Source organism: Lemur catta, chromosome 5, assembly GCF_020740605.2.
Source record: "Lemur catta isolate mLemCat1 chromosome 5, mLemCat1.pri, whole genome shotgun sequence".
NCBI lineage: Eukaryota > Metazoa > Chordata > Mammalia > Primates > Lemuridae > Lemur > Lemur catta.
In genome coordinates, this window is record NC_059132.1 from 58,339,919 (window position 1) to 58,362,322 (window position 22,404).

At 39.8% G+C, this 22,404-nt stretch overlaps 1 protein-coding gene across 1 annotated transcript in view; it reads right to left on the minus strand.

Annotated features, from left to right (window-relative positions):
- The window catches only part of MBOAT1 (membrane bound O-acyltransferase domain containing 1), a 96,750-nt gene that overhangs the window by 12,410 nt on the left and 61,936 nt on the right, over positions 1–22,404 (minus strand). Inside the window, exons 5-10 of the mRNA XM_045551869.1 lie at positions 13,688–13,743; positions 11,621–11,675; positions 9,932–10,115; positions 7,461–7,653; positions 3,298–3,401; positions 145–209 (exon numbers count right to left, since the gene is read on the minus strand). Of these exons, the coding sequence (XP_045407825.1) occupies positions 145–209; positions 3,298–3,401; positions 7,461–7,653; positions 9,932–10,115; positions 11,621–11,675; positions 13,688–13,743 (657 nt within the window). The remainder of the gene's footprint in view (positions 1–144; positions 210–3,297; positions 3,402–7,460; positions 7,654–9,931; positions 10,116–11,620; positions 11,676–13,687; positions 13,744–22,404) is intronic.

Below are 22,404 nucleotides of genomic sequence, written 5' to 3' on the forward strand. Positions count from 1 at the left end.
TTTTTCATCTATAGGGCATAGATACTAATACAAAACAAGTGTCAGATGACATTACCACTGGCAGACTACTACTGTTCATCTTCTGACTCCCCTCTAAACATAGCCCAGGGCCATGACTAACGAGGTCATTTTTGGTTTTCTTACCACTTTAGCCAAGTAGCTGTCTGAATATTCCAGTTTTCTAAGTACATTTTGAAACTTGTAGCAGTCTAGAAAGAAGAAAATAACACCTATCATTAGCTTTAAAAATACTTTAAGTAATGGAACGTCCTCCCCAGAATTTCCCTGGTAGCAGATGGGAGGTGGTATTTTAACAGTGACTACTTACAGCTGAGGGTAAATCAGCTGTTCCATCACACACAGTAAAATTTTCTGCTATGGCTTGCCTTGCAAAGTCTCAATTTTTCTCAAAATTTATTTTCAAATTATAGGAAAACCGAAGGAACATCTTGTGGGTTTCTCTTCCACTCTGGTTAAAAATTTAAGTCATCTGAATTTTAAAACTAAATACTCTAAAAGGGGATTAACCACAGGAAAAATATAATCATGTGAATTTAGTGCCTTTATGGGGACAGCTTAAATTTAATTGTCATCTTTTCACTATGTGCCCATCTACAAACTAGGTCAGTCTTGTGCAGTTAACTCTATAAATAGCCACCCAGGTTCAGATGCTTCCAATTGTGTCTGGAATAGTAAGAGATTTTATGCATGAAGGGATCATAATACAGAAAAGAAAACAAAGAAATATCACCCAACTGGCAATGAGGCTAGTGGTAAATCAATCAGTGGTAAATCAACTTCTGAGGAAGACACATTTCAAAATCAATTGGGTTTTCTTATTAAAAAAAAAAGAAAAGGTCTTATCAAAAGCTGGTGGTAAAAAGCATGAATCAAACATATGAGGACCAGAATTCCTAAAGAAGGTAGAAAGTCTAAGTGCCACCTTTTTTCTGTTGAAGTTTCTTCAAACATAAGAAAATCTTATATAGGCCACACCTTGGCCTAACGTCACATGTTTGCAAGGGACGGAGGGAAGGAGGGAGGAAGAAGATGAGAGAGGGAAGGGAAGATGGATGACAGATAGCCAGATGATATACTGATTTCTTTATTGTGAGTTTTTATTTCAAAATCCTAAGGAGTACTATTTATCTGTTTCTTCTATGCCTAATAAAATGCTATAAGCCAAGCCTCGAGGTACCTTAACTAAATTACTTCCTTCTTTTTCATTAGCTTCTTGCTGTACATCAAAATCCAATGAAAATACAAACTTTCTCCGTCGATTTTCTTTTATAAGAAATACATAACAACTTAGCCCTTTCCCCTGAACACTTGCCCACAGTGAAAGAGTCTGTTTTTTGCTGCATAGCGAAGGTAGACTAGGAGGCAGCCAAGGTCAAGGCGACCCATCCTAAGGAACATTCACCCACGGCACTCCACGGCAGCCAGCAGTGGCCCACAAATTTGCAGGGAGAAAAGAATTTTAGTGAGAAAAGGGAGGAAAGTCGTAACACACTCCAACTCTCTCTGACATCATCCATATAGAAAAGAAAAGTTTGCAGATTATTTATCTTGCTTTTCCAAAAGTGAGAAAAGTCATTCTGAAAACTGGAACTTGTCCATTTAAGATGCAGTTCATCATGACCGGGGACTGCTTCTGGCATCACATGAAGTGACCAATGGGAAAGCATTATTTGTTCATTCAGAACTGACACTGGACCTTGGCCATGTCCTAACCACACCTGTCAAGAATTTCCACCCCCAGAAGCCCCTAGATCCTCTAGAACTATACAAAAATGGATGCTTTGCCCATTGTGGGCCCTCAATTAACATTTGTTGAATGACTGACCTGAGTAACTAAATGACATGATGAGTTTAAGGTGAAGATAGGATATGATTTACTTAGATAACCAGTCTAAGTGCTTCTACTTCTTTCTGCTTATTTGTATTTGAAGTGGCAATGCCCCAGGGCTAAAAACAGAAGTGAAAAAGAATCCTCCCTATAAATTCCAGCATGTTCTGTTTGGTGAACTGCCCATCACTTTCCTTCTGGAGGCCACCCAAACGCAAAATGCCTCAGGTGAAAGAAGGTGGGGGCTTTCCCCGTGTCTCCTGGCCTAGCTGCCACCAAACGTGGGTGGCAGGGAGTCAGTCCCCACACAGCCCTGGCTTTTTGCTCCACAAGCACAACCCCCTCTGCCCAAACTCCCTAGTGGCACTTTGCCCTGTGGTGGGTGGAAAACCAAAACCAACAGCAAACATGAGTCACCTGGCTAAAGAACCAACATTTTTCTTTTCTTTCTTTTTTCTTTCCTCTTTTTTTTTTTTTTTGAGACAGGGTCTCGCTGTGTTGCCCAGGCTGGAGGGCATCTTCATAGCTGACTGCAACCTCCAGCTCCTGGGCTCAAGCAATTCTCCTGCTTCAGCCTCCCGAGTAGCCACCACGCCCAGCTAATTTTTTCTATTTTTATAGACGGGGTCTCACTCTTGCTCAGGCTGCTCTCAAACTCCTAAGCTCAAGAGATCCTCCTGCCTCAGCCTCACAAAGTGCTAGGATTATAGGTGTGAGCCACTGAACCCAGCCAAGAACCAACGTTTCTGTATGTTGAGAATAATGCCCTCATTCCCATTCAGCTGCAAGGAGGAAAGGGTCTAAGACTTGGCATTCCTGTCCACTGTGAGAGCTAACAAAACAAACAAAACCAGGAAGAATGTGGCCCCAGAGAGACCACCTATGATAACGAAGACATCAAGAATTATGGTCCAAGAACAAAGACAAGGAAAGAGAAAAACCACACTATTCTAGTGGCTTAAAAGTTGTGCCACTATGACAATTCTTCTTAAAAGTGAATGGATTAAAAATATCTACAAAGGAACTACAGAAGATGCTTGCAATATTGAAATCTAAATACAGGAGCTTCCTGCTGCCATTCTTGACTGAAATACGTAGAATGTGAGAATAAGAAAAAATGACATTTGTGCTTTCTAGTTGAAAGAACAGAAATGTAAACAAAAAGATTTTCCTGGCTCTTTTCAGATTTTGTATGTGTATGCGTGTGTGTGCGTGTCACTCTTCCTTGAACCATTAAAATTATCATCAAAGTAGGTATCTTAAAAGAAAACAAGAAGGAAAAATAATTCTGAGACACAAAATATCCAGGAGGCTGCTGGACCTGGTGTTCCCCTAAAAACTGCTTTTCCCCAGACACTCTGATGAAGAATTCAGGGGCTAAAACACTCCATACAAACTGCTTGCTTTATTCACTGTGAAAGTCTGATTCAAAGGCATAATACACTCACCTCGATTTTCCAGATGTTTAGGTTAGAAAGCAGGTCCCAACAGAAATGTCCATTCTTATCCACTCCGCTGAACCCAAAGCCAGCTGCGTTATTCACTGCATCAGCTAGGGGTTTTTAAAACAACACATTAGGATATGGAACAAAAGTCACATTGCTGCTTTGAAAGATACTAATATCTGTCGCACTTCAAGATGAAGAGATATGCAGTAGTTTCCTTCAAAAATGAGCCAAACAAATTTAAAGGACCAGGCACCATTTTGAATCAGAAAAATGTATTTGGCTGTTTGGTGACCTTGATTTTTACCCATTCATTCCCTAGCTCTTAGTGAGCGCCTGCTTGTAAGAGTAAAGGTGCTAGATGCTCATAGAATACAAAAAAAGAAAAAAAGAGAGAGAGAGAATAAAAGAAAAATGAAGAACCAAAATGAAGAAATAAATAGGACTTAGTGACCAACTTGATAAGAGGAGAAACAGGAAAGAAAGCAAAAATAGATCTACACTCAGAAGCAAAGACCAGAAGAAATGGGGAACCCAGTAGAGGCCCAAGAGCTGTCACTGAAGATGGCAGGACATTAGCTGAGAGGCAGGGCTGTGTCAGGAGGAGAGCCAGCTCTGGAAGAGAACCGGAGCTCATGCTGCTAAACATGACGTGCCAGTCGGCTATCAGTTGGAGCTGCAAAGATGCAATTAAGAAAGGTTTGGGTCCTCAGACAAAGAACAGAGCTAGAACCATGAACTTGGGGCCAGCTGCAATAAAGGCCACACGTGGACACCATTACCAAAGACAGCCTACTCATACAATCCATCTAAAAGCTTCTGTCCCCATCTTTATTTTACTTCACTGAGCTATAAGAAAATGTCCCCCTGCAGTGACTATTTCATCTCTACTCAATTCCTTAATGAAGTATGTCTGTAATCAAACATAGACCTGATGAACTCAACACACTTTTATTATGATAACCGAGAAGCCAATTTTCTCTTTTCATTTATCTTATTTCAAGTTGTTAGAATATCTTCTTTAAAAAAAAAAACTCAACTAATGAAACTAATGAAATCATAGCACTGTAAAGTCTTAGATCTGGAGATCTTAAAGAAATCTTTCCTTTGCTATATGAGTTCAAGTCCAACCCAAGATAGCCTTCTGGGGAGCTCCTCTAATGGAAAACAACCTGTCCTATGTCTATCTGATTTTATTTTGGCGTAATTGGTGACTTAATGTTGCTTATCTCGTGCTTGGCTTCATCATCAAGTGATCTGATGACTCTATCCTTTTAGAAGGAAGGATAAAAAGGACTGGGTCTTTCTATGTCACTGTCCCCAGCCGACTGGAGGGGAACTCAGCAAAGAAGGAAAACAAAGCCAGGGTGTGCCCATAAGAAACTAATGGTTTTAAATGTGTGGGAAAAATTCGTGAATGACAAAGATCAACTAAACTGGGAGAAGAAGAGCCCCTGAGGTCTGCATTGACAACTAAAACCAGAGACAGAATGACCTTGGCTGGGACCAGAATAGCAATTTCTAAATTCCTTCTCCCATCTCCAGCCTCATATCTGCTACACCTCAGTCAGACAGAAAGGAACAGAATAAAGATAACTATCTTTTGGGTGTGTGTTTCTGGTGCTTACTCTCTTTCCAGGACTCTATGAAACACTTTACAGGCATTTCTCATTTAATCCTCACAACAGTGTAAAGACGGCGGTTGAGGATGTTCTCTGGAGGCATATCAGGTGGGTTCCTGTCTCCACTCAGCAGCACACTGTATGCACAGCCTCGGGAGAGTCATCTAATTTCTACAAACCTATTCCCTCGAGTATAAAATGGATATAATAATGGCACATATCTTTAAAGGGTTGTTGAAAGGATTAAATGAAATTAAATATGTGTAGAGTGCATAGCCCAGTGCCTGGCCCAAGTCAGCACTCAAGAAACATTAGCTGCTATCATTATTATTATTATTATTAGGCTATTAAGGAGACTGAGGCTAGAGATGTTAGGGAAACATTAAGATCACGCAGGTTGTGAACAATGCCAGACTCTGAAGACAAGAATTCTGATTCTACAATGTGAAAGACAAACTGTGAAGGGCCCAGGTACTGGCTCTCAGAACCTCGGCACTGAGATGAAGTTGGAATCCCCACTCTTCTTGGTGATCCCACAGTTGTTTATTGGAGCCTTGTTTTAGTCTCAGAGCAGTTAAGAGGTTCTAAGTTCACCAGTCCAACATTGGCTTTACTGGCACTGTGCATGGCTCTAAGCTATTGTTACTGATAAATTAATCTGGACGCCCGTATGTTGGAGTTTGTGGTCCTCAGAACACGGCGTGGACTAAAGTTGAGCCTCACTAATTAGTACTATTTGGCAGCAGGGGAAAACAACCAGAATCGTACGCCAAGTCCAAAAGAAACAGTTTTATTCTTTCAATATGAACAGTAACTAGAGCTAGGCTGACAACAGTGCAGCTCAGCTGAGATGCATCAAGAGGCCAGCTTTAAGGATTAAATTTATAATCATGTATAATTAGTACATCAATTATATGTAAATGGCATTTTAAAGAGCTGGAGAAAACAATTATTCCATTAAGCAGTTTAAATATTCCTTGATACACTATTCATTGCTTCTTTATTCATAAATATGACAAAGGTTAATTTCAGACCAGCCCATGGAATCTAAACTGTAACAAATTTCAAATTGAGGCCATACAAATTAATGAAGTGTTTCTACTGAAGCTACCGGAAGAAGATAAAGAAAAGGGGGCGGGATGTGGCGAGGAAGAAAAAGAAAAAGAGCTGAGTGTGCAGAGAAAGGTCTGCACAGAAAAGGTTACTTCTATGCTGCAGTCTCTATGTTGGGGAGCTCCCAAAGGGGCAGAATGACACAGGTGGCCCTGCGCATCCAGGTCCCCACCAGCACAGCCCACCTCGCCTCAAACCTTCCCTACGAGGCCGTGGGATGGCCTTCCTCTGCCCCTTACATCAGGAGCTGAGTCCAGAAGCCAGCCCTTCAGCTCTGTGACACAGAAAACGGGAGTGGGAGGGAGGGCAAATTTTATATATCTTTTATCACAATAAAAAATAAATAATTTGATACCTGCAAATGTTAATTTGGAGCTTAAAACCTGAAGCAAGAATTGAGAGAAGAATTCATTTAATTAAGTGCTATTCCCTCATTCATGGGATATGGGCTGAACACTAGGAACCAAGTTGATTTTTTTTTTAATTTCAATAGATTTAGGGGGTACGAATGTTTTTGTTACATGGATGAATTGCATAATGCTGAAGTCAGGGCTTTCAGTGTGCCCACCACCAGGATGGTGTGCACTGTACCCGACAGGTAGATTTGCATCCCTCACCCCGCTCCTGCCCTCCCCTCAGCTTCCTTTTCAAGTCACAGCTCTCTGACGCCAAGTACCAGGTCACTTGCAGCTAAGATGTTAAACCTCCATTCCTGAAAGGGTTCCAAGTGTGAAACAGATGTGGCTGTCACACCTTAACAGAACCCTCTACCAGTCTTGGTAAGGGCACAGAGGGGTTTATTGCGCACTCTAGCAAAGCTTTAAACAACGCCAGTCTCAAACTGTTTGAAAGAAAAGAGATACAAGCTTAATACTGACCAAGTTACCACACAGGAAAAAAAATAATTGTTATAAAACCAAATGAAGTTGAACTTTCTACCTTCAAAAAAGAAAATCACTTGAAGTCAGCTTCTTTCTAAGACATAAAGCTTAATCAACAGTTTCTTAGAGAAGTGTAGCCTAAATTAGCATGTCTGCCGATAAAATTAATTCAGTATGCAGCTTGTATTATAAACAACCCTGAAAAATTACAAGAAAGCCAGATCACTCTGGAAGTTTTCCCTAACTTTCCACTGCACTAAATGGCCAAGTTTGATTGGGAAAAGCATAAGCTTCCAATTTTTGACATCTGTTAATAACATCGGGCTTAAACAACAGCCAGGATGCTTTTCCTCTCATCATGGCTAATTGAGTTTATGGAGGGTGGAAGAGAAGAGGGCTATGTTGGAAACTAAAAAATGACACTGGCTACACAGCCTCCGTTACGTATTGGACTTTTTTTGATTAGGTGATCCAAAAAGTTGTTCCGGCAAAGCCATCCAAGGATCATGCATTTTTCCTCATTCATTTAGGGCCACTCCATCAAACTTACCTAATGTCCATGCAAAGTAATACTTGGGTTTTGAGGCTTGCATGACCACATATAAGTAGCAGAGTCGCGTCAGAAAGTTTGCTTTGTAGACAAACCAGTCACTAAGAAGGAAGGTGACAGGGAAGGCCTTGGTGAGCGTCAAAAACAAAAGGAGAGACACCAAGGTGATGCATAACTTCTGTATCACAGCTCCCTGAAAATGGGGGAAAAAATCAGTGTAACCATTCAGAAGACTCAGGTACGAGGAAAACAATTTTGGCAAAGGCATGTTAAGAACAACATTGCTCCAATGGCTGCTTCGGCATTACTCCATAGAAGCAGTAGCAAGAGGCATTCTTCCTCGTGACACAAATCTGACAGTGGGGATTAAGTGCTATATTTAGGTACAGAATATTCCTCTAACACTTGAGGGATGAATGTACTGAGAATGGAAGAAAACTTCTATCAGCACATTCCACCAACAAAAGGCAGGCGGTTTTATTATCCAAAACAGAAAAGAAATGGATAACATTCTAGGGTGGGGATTTTCCATCAGAAAGAAATAATCATTTACCTTCCTCTTCTGCAGCCAGCAGAGCCCAGGAAATGGGCTTGAGTCACCAGCAAGGAGGACAGAGGCTCAGGTAGGAAGGATGTTGAGCCAGGACATGGGCCGGTGATGGGGAGATGCAGAAACCTCCCAGGATGGTTTAAATGTAATCTGCTCCAGGGTTGGGATATGCTGATTTTTGAAATTCCTCTGGACAGTGATTTTGCCCAGTTTCCCTGACATTCCAGAGAATGTCTTTCACCATTCAACAGAACTGTAGTTTCCAGCTTCATAAAAACAGACTTCTTTTGGTAACATGGGCACAGTAATAGCACCTTCCTCAGAGGGTGGCTCGGGGCTTAAGTGAATGAGTATTTACAAGGTACTGCGAACCCTGCCTGGCTCCCAAGTGAGTGCTCACTATGCTTAGCCACAATTATGACTACACCACGGAGAGGTGCCAGCCCCTTCCATAATATGTCTGTAACCAAAATGCAACCTCACTCCTTCACTTTCTCTGTGCACAAAAACCCAAGAGTCGCCTTGGAGATTGATGGTAAGACTCTCTGATAAAATTACTTTCTGAATAAAAGCACATGAAACACAGAAGCACCACGGTGACAAATACTGCCTAGAAACACCTGGTTACTTTGATGTCTCACAGGCATGGTGACTTCATTCTTAGATTATTCAACAGAAGAAGTTGAGACACTTGACCAACCATAAAGTACATAAATTTATTACTTAAGCATAAATTCCTGCTTAATTAATAAATCACTTAAATTTCCAAATACTTAGCTCATAGTTTTGCCTAGACTTTCATTAGCACTTACGAAATATTTAACTCAATTTAGCCTCATTTCTTCCCTTTTCCAATTTTCACCATTCCTTCAATTAATTACAATTCCCCTTAAATATAGAATATATATATATTTTTTTTTTATTTTTATTTTTATTTTTTTTTTTGAGACAGTCTCACTCTGTCACCCTGGCTAGAGTGCCGTGGCGTCAGCCTAGCTCACAGCAACCTCAAACTCCTGGGCTCAAGCAATCCTTCTGCCTCAGCCTCCCAAGTAGCTGGGACTACAGACATGCGTCACCATGCCCAGCTAATTTTTTTCTATATATTTTTAGTTGTCCATATAATTTCTTTCTATTTTTTGGTGGAGACGGGGTCTCACTCTTGCTCAGGCTGGTCTCAAACTCCTGAGTTCAAATGATCCACCCGCCTCAGCCTCCGCGTGCTAGGATTACAGGCATGAGCCACCGCACCCAGCCAAATATAGTATATTTGATCTGAATAAATTTAGGATATTTGTAAAGTTCAATAAGCTATCCTAATATTGACTGATTTGAGATTGATAAAATTCAGGTTAAAAATTAAAATATTATTTCAAAAAGCCATCATAAACTCTCTCGAGGTCAATAAAACCAAGCTTCGGGCATGTCAATGTAAAAGTGGTTTCCCTTGCATTAAGTGGGATCTACCAAAAAAAAAAAAACACACACACACACATACAACACATTAATTCCGATTCCTACCCACTGCCCCTGCCAGCTTTTATGACATACTATCTTTTGGCTGTATTTGAATTTCAATTCATAAAGGCAAAATACTCATGGTATTCAAACATGTTAACGCACACAGCCTGGGCACATTGTGTGCACTAAGAGATGGCTGGCTGGCTAACAACGTGATTGCTTTAATACTCCCAGCCAGTGAGCTCCTCTGCGAAACAAACACCTATTGCTCCACCACAGAGAACTGCTGCAAATAAATACAATTCCTGGTATTTAAAACAAATGAGAAAAAAATTTATTGACCAAGATTTCTGATAAACTGTTTGCTTTTTAATTATAACAATTATTACTGAGACTTAGTCCTGGCAGCAAAACCCTATTCTCTGTACCTCTGGGTAAACATTTGGCACTAAACACTTACAGTGGGAGAAGGTTCTGGAAAATTGTGGAAACCTTTTTGATTCCAGTTCACTTCTAGCAACTTCATGTGTATATGTCTTCCCTCGATGAAGGCCACGTAGTCCTTGAAATTGTGGCAAGGGCCAGCTATGACACTCATGAAATTGAGAAGGTAGCTCAAGTATTCCAAAAAAGAGGGTTTCACTCTGTGAAAATAAACAAAGTAAAAAAGTTGAAAAGTCTTCAGTCTTGGCTTTCTCTTCAAGATTTGAAAATAAGCAAATCATAAATCACATTATCTCTGTAGATTATTATATGTGACATGACCTTTCCTCGTTTTGTTTCTATTAATATAAAATCCACCTAAGAGAAATCTTGTGGAAAGGAAATGTTAATATTAATTAATAAGGCAGGTGGCCCAGGGCTCCCTGGCGCCCTCTGCTGTCTATAAGTATTCAGGGCGGGGTCTAGAAGGGCAAAAGCAATTCTGAGGCTGGGAAATGTTCTTTTCTCATCACCCTTATCTGTCTACAGGACAAAATGAAGGTAATAAACAAAAGGCAGGCTGGGAACCTGACCTAATGTTAGCTGATCGAGATGCTTTTCAATGGCAAAACTCCCTCCCAACTGCCAAAATAAATACAAAACAAATGACGGGTGGAACCAGTTTCCACCCAAAGAGGACACAGAACTACCCCTGTAACAGCCTCTTGCCTGCTTTGACATCCAGGCCTGGAGTCCTGAACCACACACCAGGGTAGTGGCAGAAAAAAAAAATGTGTAGAGAATGGTTCCAAGTAATGCTTTAATTTAATGGCATTTTGGAAGGCCTATTCTCCTAGCAGGATAGAACAGTGAAGAAAGCCTTCTAAAGCCCATTGCTAACCAGTCACTGGAATTATACCCTGTAGCATTTATGCCTCCATAATGCTTAAGAAAGAACCAATTAGAATCTTCCAATGGTGCTCCATTGCTTCCAAATCCCAATTCTTTAACAAGGGAATGAAGAACCCAATCTCCTCTACCACCTGGGACCCTCCTCCCTTATCCCAGTTGTCCCCTGACACTACCCAGCAGGAACTCGGCATGGCTGCTATCCCACACGCTGTTTTCACTCCCCGATCAATGTGGTCTCCTCCTACTGTAGACAGCTCCCTCCTCTCTGCCACCCCTTCTTACCGCACATCAACACTGGCAAAGCCCACCTGCAGCCTTCCCTCCTGTATTTTTCTCAGCCCATACTCACCTCTCTGACCCTACTTCCTGTCTTTTTCCATGCTGGCATTTAATCACACTGATGTGCATTGATAATTGACTGTTTGAAGAACCTCAGACACATGCCCGATAAAAATAATTCTGGAGTAGACATAACCCCAGTGTTGGAGTGAAGGAGAACCTTGCAGAACCAACAAAATTACAGATCCATTTACACTTTGACCTAGTGATCTCACTTTAGGAATCTATCCTAAAGCTAGACCCAAACCCATTTTAAAATGACCTAATACCATAATAGGTTATTCATCACTTACCATTTTTAAAAGCCAAAGATTGATAAAGAATGTACATGTCCATCAACTGCAGATTCATTAAATGAGTGTTATTATTATATCCATATAATGGAATTATGGAATTAATAAGCAGATATTAAAAGATGAGAAAAATCTCTAGATACTGATATGCAAAGGGCTTGCAAATATATTGTTCAACTTACTTTACAGCAAGTCGATGTTGTTCAGAAGAGAGGTCTTCAGCTCTTCGACCTAATCCTATGAAAAAGAAAAACGTTTAGAAATAAGATGAAGTAGATAACTAATTCTAAAAGAGTCTTACCAAAGTCATTTGAAAAAGGTAATTTATTTTTGCTTCATAAATCATAAAGACCCCCCCACTTTCCATTTTTTAAAAATTCCCTGGATGAAAGAGCTACCCATAAATACCTACGTGAGAAGGAACATCTCTACCGGTTCATATGGAGAAGGGAGAATTCGGGTTACTCCTATTAAATTCACGCAGCATGACATGGGCCTCAGAAAACCCTCCCTATCCTGTGGTGGTTTCTTACCCATTTGTATATGTTTTCATTGCTACATCAGAGAAATGAGCCTGCCCTTCACAGGCTCCCCCAGTTTAAATATCTCCCTGACTATGCTGGGTGCAGACACCTTGTACAAGCTGAGCTGATGGGTATGGGATGTAATGGGGAAAGGAATAGGGGACTTTCCTCTTCTAAGAAACAGAGGAAATGTAACCCTGAGTGCAGGGAAAACATTAAGGAATTATCAGATTTTTCTTCTTTTCAACACTCATCCATAGCAGAAAAACTCCCAACCAAATCACGTTTGTGCTTCCTGTGAAATTTACATGTTAACTAGAGTCAAAGAAACTGAAGTGTTATCTGAGCAGCAGTAAGTCAACTTTAAAACTGTATATTCAGCTAAGGCTGATTATGGTCACCAACCATGAAGGCAATTCAAAAACATGCCGAAGAGAAGGCAGAGTATTTCTGGAATTTACTTGTTCCTCCCACACACAAGAAAAAAGGAAAAAGGCAAATAAACATTTTTCTGCATGTAAGGGATGTTCCAGAAAATATGGTAAACTGAGAATGCTTTAAAAAGTAAATTTAGGCAAAAAGTCTGTTTGAAAAAAAAGTGTTAAAAAAAATCTCAAGTCGTTTTTTCTAAGATCTCATCAAATAGTACATCTCTGGTAATCCCAGAAATTAAACTGATTTCAGCTATTGGTTTATGTTGCTTATGTTAGTCTATAACCACTGAAACTAGAGTTTCAGTTACAAGTAGGGTGACCAACTCACACTGCTCAGGACTCCCTGATTCTGGCACTGAAAGCCACATCCTGCGAAACTTCTCAGCACTGGGCATATTGGGCTGGTTGGTTACCTAGGAAAGACTTTGTCCGTGGTATAAAATTACCTAGTTCTCTACAGAATGACTAAAGCACCAAGTGTGAACTAGGAATACACTGGGGCAAATGAAATTAAATCAGTTCCCAAGCTTTAAGGAAAAGAAAACAAGAAAACTAGCTGTCAGAGATAAATCTTCTCAACCTGCCAACACATAAAGAAATTTCAACAGTCAAAAAGTGCTTGCCGGAGCAGTGCAAATCCACAGAATAGACTTTTACTAATTGCACCTGGCATCTCTAACACCCATATTGAAATCTGCCGCCCAGCTGAAATAATCTCCTTCCCTTTCCTGGAACCCAGTTCGAACAGTGTAAATCACACTTTCTGGCCACTTTTAGGAAGAGCCTGAGTCAAGAAAATGTTCAGTTTTATACAAACAGAAGATTCTTCTTTCTCCCAGCTTTTTATAGGGTTAAGCTAATCTCATTAGATAATTTTCCAAGTCAGAAAAAAATAAAACCCTATCATTAAAAAATGATTAACCAGCCAATGCTATTTAATCTTTTATGACCTCACGAGCTTCTCAGAGATTAAACCAAAGCAAAAGGGATGCCATTTCCTTTTAACAGATTTGAAAACGAAGGGAAGAAGAGTGTCACAAATTAAATTTAAAACATCGTAAAGATAAACAGAAAACTCACTGTTCTCAGTGCAAATATTTCAGCAAATTTAGACTGCAGATTCAGCAGGGAAATGGTGATTAATAGCTGGGAAAGGCCTGGAAATTTTGAACAAAATAAAGCAAGACCTGCCAGCACTCATCTAAACCCTGGCCTGTGTACGCAGCATAAACAGAAGAGCTCTGAGTATCAGGCTCACTCTGAGAACCGAAAGGAGGGTCGTTTTTCTCACCATCATGAACTTGGAATGCCAAGGTTGTGATCTTCTGAGTGACAATCATCAGAGGCCTAGAAGGAAGAAAGAAAATAATCAAGACTGGCCAAAGTGCCATGGGAAGAAACATTTATATTATATTTTTCTGGATGGTGGTTTTTCATCTTGAAGTTTATTAAATAAGGTACAAAAACACTGAATTCAAAATAAACAACTTTTATTTCCCTTCCAAATCACTTTAAATAAGTAGATATAACAATACTGAACAACAAGTTCACACTAGACAGTGTGTCTTGTTCTGTTACTCAGAAGGTGGCCCGAGGACCGCACCACCAGAATCGCCAGGAGCTTGTTAGAAATGCAGCATCTCAAACGCCACAATAGACCTACAAGATGATAATCTGCATTTTAACAACATCGCAAGGGAATCTGAACATCCATTAAAGTGTGAGAAGCACTAGCTTGGGAGATACTTAATCCAGTGCCCTGGTTCTACTTGCATAAATATATATATTAATATTAAAGGCAATTTTTCCAGGCACACATAGTAAAAGATACATTTGTAAAATGCAAAATAAATCATTTATTGACCAAAAATAACCCCAACCTTAATTTGGAAAAAGCCATTAAACCAAAACTTGCCTGAGAAGTGGTACCCGTGTCAACAAGGGTGCCAAGGTAATTCAATGAGAGCAAGAAAAGTCTTTTTAACAAATGGTAATGGGACAATGAGATGTCTACATGAAAAGAGTACAAAAACCAATTAAAAATGAACCAAAGACCTAAATGTAAGAGCTAAAACTATAAAACTCTTTGAAGAAAACATAGGTGTACATCTTCATGACCTTAGATTAGGCACTGGTTTCCTAAGGGTAGAACCAAAAGCACAAGCAACAAAAGAACAGGTTAAATGAATGTCATTAAAACTTAAACTTTCATGCTTCAAAGGATACACACCACCAGGAAAGTGAAAAAAATGTTTCACAGAATGCAAGAAAATATTTGCAAATCATATATCTGATAAGAGACTGGTACTAAAATATATAAAGAACTCTTACAACTCAATAATAGACAAATAACCCAAGTTAAACATGGCCAAGGAATCTGAATGGATATTTCTCTTAAAAAGATAGGCAAAGCCAGGTGCGGTGGCTCACGCGTGTAATCTCAGAACTTTGGGGCACACGAAAGGATGCTCAACAGTAATTAGCTATCAGAGAAATGCAAATTAAAACCACAATGAGATACTACTTCACAAGCTCTAGGATGGCTAGAATCAAAAAGACAGAAAATAACAAGTGTCAACCAGGAAGTGGAGAAACTGGAAGCCTCATACATTGTTGGTGGGAACAGTAAATGGTACGGCTGCTTTAGAAACAGTCTGGCAATTTCTCAAAATGTTAAACATAGAGTTACCTTAGAACTCCACAATACCACAGCAAAGTGTACACCCATGAGAAATAAAAATATGTATGCACAAAACCATGTACATGTATGTTCATAGCAACATTATTGATAAAAGCCCCAAATAAAATAGTCCAAATGTCCATCAACTGATGAGTGGATAAATGAAATGTGGTATGTTCATACAATAGAATATTATTCAGCAAAAAAAACAGATGAAGTACTGACACATACCACAACAAGGATGGACCTTGAAAACATCATGCCAGGTGAAAGAAGCCAGACACAAAAGATCATATACCATATGACTCCGTTTATATGAAATGTCTAGAATAGGCAAATCCATAGAAACAGAAAGTAGGCTGCTGCTTACCTAAGGCTGAGGGAATCGGGAAGAAATGAGGAGTGATGACTAATGCACCTGAGTTTCCTTTGGGGGTGATGACGATGTAAAATTAATTGTGGTGATGCTAGCCTTTGTGAATTTACTCTGTGATACGGTAAAGAAAAACATTAAATTGTATGCTTTAAATGGGTGAATTGTGGGGTATGTGAATTATATTGAAATAAAGCTATAACTTAAAAAGTAGCACCTATTTTTCCCGTCTAACCTTGTTGTTTAGTAGCTTTAGTAGCTCTGCTCTTAAGTATGTTCAGGCTGCTATAACAAAACACCATGAACTGGGTGGCTTTTATACAATACAAATTTGTTTCTCACAGTTCTAGAGGCTGGAAAGTCCTAGATCAACGTGCCGGCAGAGTCTGTGCCTGGTTGAGGGCCCACTTCCTAGACATACGTCTTTTTGTAACCTCACGTGGTGGAACAATCAAGGAGCTCTCTGGGGCTTCTTTTATAAGGGCACTAGTCCCATTCATGAGGGCTCCACCTTCAAGATTAATCACCTCCCAAAGGCCTCACCTCCTAATACTATCCCGTTGGATATTAGTTATCCAAGTTAGGATTTCAGCATATGAATTTTGGGGGGATACAAACATTCAGACCATAGCGTTGCCCAACAAGACAAGACAAAATCCCACTGCTCTGACTACCACACTTTCCTTCAAACTTTCTTCATGGAGCTTGGAGCTTGGCTTTCTGATCTCAATTCTTGTGTCTTCTTGCCAAATTTGCTATCTGTGACCCATATGGATGGGTGGCTCAGTTAGATAGATGGCTGAGGTTCTGATCCATGTTCTAGGACAGCACCCCTGGGATCACCCAGGAATGCCACACAGCCCTTATGCCCTGTGGGCCAGGTCCAGCTGGGCAGGGGGACAGGACCAGACACAAACCGACTTTTGGCCAAGTCTGATGTGTGTCAACTATTCTCATCCACTTCTCTGCGAGTTCACTTTCTTGTCTAATTCCCCTCATCCTAATTCCCACATTCCATCTCTTTAAAATTAAGCATGTATTAATAATATCTTAAACTACAAATATATGCTAATAAGATAAACTCTTTTAAAGAAAGTACCAACAATCTTCCCTCAGAACACGTCAAATAAAAAAAAAAAGGTACCAACAAATACCCTCTTATCACCGATGCCGAAATTTATGTTATTTGCAATATCTTTATATCTTAAAGCCCAATGGCCAGTGGTCATCGTCTGCAACAAGACTCTAATGCTGTGCATGAGGCTAAGAGAGGGGGTGCAAGCCTGGCTGTGGGGGAAGGGAGGGAAGGGCGTCTGTGCCCCACCAGAACCAGTGAGGTAAGTGTGACACACACAGAGGCCCTCAAATCAGTCATTCTACTGTGGCCAGACATGCTCACAGATGACACCTGTTTATACCATGTTCTTTTATATTAAAAAAAACCTGCTCTTCCAGAACACTGAGGTTTTGGTCCTAGTCATAAGGGCTATTTTATAGTTATAGCTTTGTATAAGGCCAATCTGGTCTTACAGACCAATACAACGTTGTAGCTCACTCTCTTGACAACAAGACCTTTGACCCGGAATACGTAACAGATAGTTGGAGTAATTTTTCTCTAAAGGGACTCTAAGTATCGCATTCAAGGGGGTAGTTTCCAAATACAGCCTTCAAAGCACAATAGTTTTCTTTCCAAAGACTTTTTGTTTTCTTTGCCTTTTTCTGGAAGACTGAAAACCCTAGAAATCAGTCTTCCTTATGTAAAGCCCAGTACCACAATTTCCAAAATTTAAAGCATACTCTCTGATGACCATGCTATTTGCAAACCAGGCAAATTCCTACATTTCGTTTATTACTTCATGTTAGGGCCTAAAATAGACACATCAATAAAGAGATAAAATGTACCACGGAATTAACCTAACTTTCTGTCTCTGTAGAAGCAGAGCATTTGTTTTCCTCTATCTGGAGTTAGATTAATGTATCTATGATTGGGAACATGTTCAGCAAAATGTTTAGTAAGTCTAATATTCACATATGCTACAGCCATGAGGATGTGCCTGTCTGATCTGCTGCTGGGAGTATACTGACCCTTGCTGTGCTCTGAGTCCACCCACGTTCACGCTGAGCCCACACCTCCCGAAGGCTGCTCCCAGCCCATGACTGAGTGCAGCAGGGATGCTACACAGGCCCCTCCCTATGAAATGTGATTCTCCTCCGCCAGGGGAATTTTAGCTCGAGGACTTTCTGCTGAATTTGCCAAAACTTTCTTAGAATTGCACTGCAGTCTAAGACCTCTCTTCCATCCTTCCCTCTCTCCTTCTCAGGGGTCAGACCTGCATTTCAATCTGATGGCTCTCCTAGTCTCATCCATTTCCCTCCCCATTTTCCCTGGCAGGCAATTCCCCAAACAAATCTCTTATAAGTCTGTTCCCATCTTGGCATTTGCTTCTCAGAAGACCCAGACTAATGTAATACATAATACTGAATAGCTACAGCAATGCCAATAAATACTAATTATTCAAGGTAAAATCTGTACCATTAGGTCTATGCAAAAGCTAGATTGTTGTAATTCCTTAGAAAAGATAATCCTTTTTTAGAAGAAAAAAAAAAGAAGCTATGGATTTGAATATACCTAAACATCATCTAGACTATGCCTTCAATATGTTGCTTCTGTTTTAAATATCCAGTTTCTAACAATTTAAAAAGAAAACAATTCACACATGTGATTGTGAGTTTATTTAAACAAAATGAACTAGTAACTTATGAAAAAAGCAGATCTAAAGCTACAAACTAGAACTAGAACCTGCTCACTAAAAGGAAAAGGAGTTTAGAATCTTCTTACATACTTACTTTTCTGTGGATGTAAGGAAGAGCACCATATTGTCTTGCTCAGAGCAAGTCCTCTCTAAACATTTTTTAATCTGATGAATTTATTTTAACTTATGGATAGATCAAATACCAAAACTTATATTGCATAAGCTACTGAGACTTGAGACTCAAATCCTTAGAGTTACTGACTTAAGATAAAATTTAAATACCAGCCATGTCATGTTTCATTCAAACCATGAAACAATCCAAAACATACTTGTTGGTTTACGATTAGAAAAAAAATCATGTTCTTTTTTGCAAAAAAGAAATGCAAAACTCAGTATATAGGAACACATACAAACACAGGAAGGGCAAAAACAGCAGATTCATAAGTGGCTCCGAGATGCAGCCAAACAATTTCCTCAGGACAATGAGGCCTCAGAACTTGAGCTGTACTCAGATTTTCCACACACACCCCACCCCTCCATCCTTGGATTTGTACATACTCTTCAGTGAAAGGCCCTGTACTTGGAAATCATATGACCAATCTGGAATTAAAGTTTTGAGTCCAGTATGGTTGAGGTGGGGCCATTTCCCTTTTGCCTTATAAAGTTTTTCATGATTTAAAAAGAGCCAAAGAAAAACTTATTTTTCTTCTTGAACCCAAGATTATTAGTCTAATTTAGATAACAAAATATAATGGGGAAAATTAAGGAAGGAAAAACAGGTAGATGGAGATGTGTCTGGAATAAAAAGAACAATGCCAACACCACCCCACACAACACACACACACACACACACACACACACACACACACACACACAGTCAGTGCCTTCTGATACAGACTGTTAGCAACTCACCAGAAGTGGTACCCACTCATCCATTTCTACTTTCTATATCAACTCCCAACCAGAAATGACTTCTCTTTAAAATATTAAACAAAATCTCAGTTTTAAACACTATTTCAATAAAACCTACCTAGTTTACCTTAATCTTTGGACCTAAAATGGTTAAAATTCTGATGTCCCAGCCAGGCACAGTGGCTCACTCCCATAATCCCAGCACTCAGGGAGGCTGAGGCGGGAAAATCCCTTGAGGTCTGCAGTTCGAGACCAGCCTCAGCAAAAGCAAGAACCCATCTCTACTAAAAATAAAAAGAAATTAGCCAGGCAACTGAAAATAGAAAAAATTAGCCAGGCATGGTGGCACACGCCTGTAGTCCCAGGTACTTGGGAGGCTGAGCCAGGAGGATTGCTTGAGCCCAGGAATTTGAGGTTGCTATGAGCTAGGCTGATGCCACAGTACTCTGGCCTGGACAACAGAGTGAGACTCTGTCTCAAAAAAAAAAATTCTGATGTCCCAGTAAAGCTAGGACAGAACAATGAGATAACGCAGTCATCACTATAGGTGTCACGTCAAAGAGCCAACCGATTGCACATCTGGCTGGCCAGCATCAAGCTTGAGCTGACATTCAAGCATCTTATTTTCCCAACAGATAATTTCAGAACCAATAGGTTACACTTCATACTTTTATTACTTTCTTTATAATAAAAAATCCACTGGGCTACTCGTGATACTAGGAAACCAGGGAGTTCATCAAGCAAGAAGTTTAGCATGGCAAGAGAACACCAGGAAAACAGACTTCCTATCAGTAGCAACCTAAGCCAGCACCGCCATCCTGCACAACTCCAGTGGGCACCAAGATACAAAATGACCTGTGCAACGTATAGCTTGGACCCAGTAGCTTCTGTCTTCCTTACCCCATTCCCCAAATGACTACAGAGGAAGAGGACAATGTCACAACGTTAGTGTAATGCTGCCAAATCCCTACAATCATGCTGGCATGGAGAAAGAAAATCAGGGATTCCAGAAGTCACACAAAGTTCTATCATAGTTCACACATAGTTCTATCAGGCTTCCTAGGACTACAACCAAAGGCAAGAGTACTCCACTGGACTCGTTTCAGAGTTCCCTGGTATCTGTTCAGAATAATCCAGTGGTTAATCAGAGGACAAAAGCCTGTACTCTTTACATCTTTTCAAAGATTTAACTTCTATACTCTGGCACGCAACAACAAAATCATCAATTCTCCCTTTTAAAGGGACCTACCCAATATACTTCTTGTAACTTATACTTATGTCTGCAGAAGCAAACTCCAAGTGACTATGCTAATTATATTAAACAGTTGGCCGCAGCCTCAAGGAGAAACATGAAATAAACAAATCTTGAAATCTCCTGGCAAATATCTTCATTTTTCCATATTATAGAACCCAATTATTTGAACATACTGGGCTGGTCAGATCAGGTGACCAGGATGTCATAAACCAATAGAGAAAAACATTATCCATGGAACAACAGGGCAAATGATCTCCATCACGAGTGAGGGGTACGGGCAAGTAATATTCCTATTATTGGAATAGGATAAGGCTCTGATACGATAACAGAGAACACCAGTAGCTATTGTTCTAATCCTGTCTGCTGCCATTCGCCATAATCTTTTAATATGCATGCAAATATATTTAAATAAAATTCCAGGGTTTTTCCTTATTATCATAACATAAAAGAGTAAAATGAATATTAAAATCACCAATAAAGACCCCCCCAGACAGAACCACTGTTTTAGCATTTTCAATGTTTCTTTCCACTGTTTTTCTTCTATGTATATTCACATTCAAAGAAAAAAAAAGAAGAAATGGAATCCACTACATGTATTTGTCTTGTGGTTTTTATAGTCTTCGATAACATCATTTTCAATGGAAGCATCCTAGTACCATAATTTAATCATTCACCGCTTTTAGACCATTTAGGATGCTTCCGGTGTTTCACAATTATTGACAACAGTTGAGCATCCTTATGAATAAATTTGATTTCCTTATGGTAATTCAACTCCCAGGAATTTATGCTATTATGGGATGTAAACTTTTAAAAAAATTCTTGCAGGAAATTTATAGTGAAATTGCCTTCCAGAAGGGTTATACCAATTTGTACTCCCACTAGCAGTGTATAAGAGTTCTCATTTCATAATGTTTCCAACAACACATGGGCAACTCAAACTGCCAACGTGATGGAAGAGCGATTATCTGCTTGAATCTGGTCCAGCCTGGAAAAACGAAATAAGAGTTCTTGCTGCTGCCCTCAAAAGAAAACTCGATTTGCACCCTTCTGTGAGTAAAAAAGAAGAATCAGTTCACTGTCACAAACCTAAAAGGAATCTAGTACCTCCTACATTACAAGCAATTGTTGAGCTTTCTCCCAGAAGAACAATAAATATTCTAGCATCTTCAACTGCCCACATTCACAGAGAGAACATAAAAGACATTCACCACTACATGTATTGATATAAATTGTATTATAACACTAATAAAATGTATCTTGTGTGTTACCTTTACCATTAACGCCAAGTCCAACCCACGAAAACTTGATTACACCTAGAATTATACATAAAAGTTTAAGTACCAGAATAACCTAAAGTATAAGTTTATGTGTTCTCCAAAATTAAAAATATTCTATATGTTGTTTCATACAAACACTAACTTCAACCAATCCCATTCAATTCCTGTCTGTGCTCTTATTCTGAAGGCATAATAAAGTGTGTTAAACACTTAGGTTTGCACACATGCTCCAGAGAGAACGGCTACATACCAGGCTGCTTTAAAACACGAGGTTTCACTTCAGAATGCTACTTCATCTCTTCACAAAACCCTAAACAAGATATTTCAAATGGGCCAGGCACGGTAGCTCACGCCTGTAATTCTAGCACTCTGGGAGGCCAGGGCGGGAGGATCACTTGAGGTCAGGGGTTTGAGACCAGCCTGAGCAAGACTGAGACCTCATCTCTACAAAAAATAGAAAAATTAGCCGGGCATGGTGGTGCACGCCTACAGTCCCAGCTACTTGGGAAGCTGAGGCAGGAGGATCACTTGAGCCCAGGAGTTTGAGGATGCAGTGAGCTAGGATGTCACTACTGCGCTCTAGCCTAGGTAACAGAGCAAGATTCTGTGGCAAAAAAAAAAAAAGATAATTTCAACTGAAATAAAGAGTAAGATTAAATCAATTCCATTTTGAAGAAGAAATACGTGGTTGCTTGCATGTTTGTAATGAGAATAGACATTGGTAAAGAACCTCTCTAATTGACAACTTGTTATTTAAA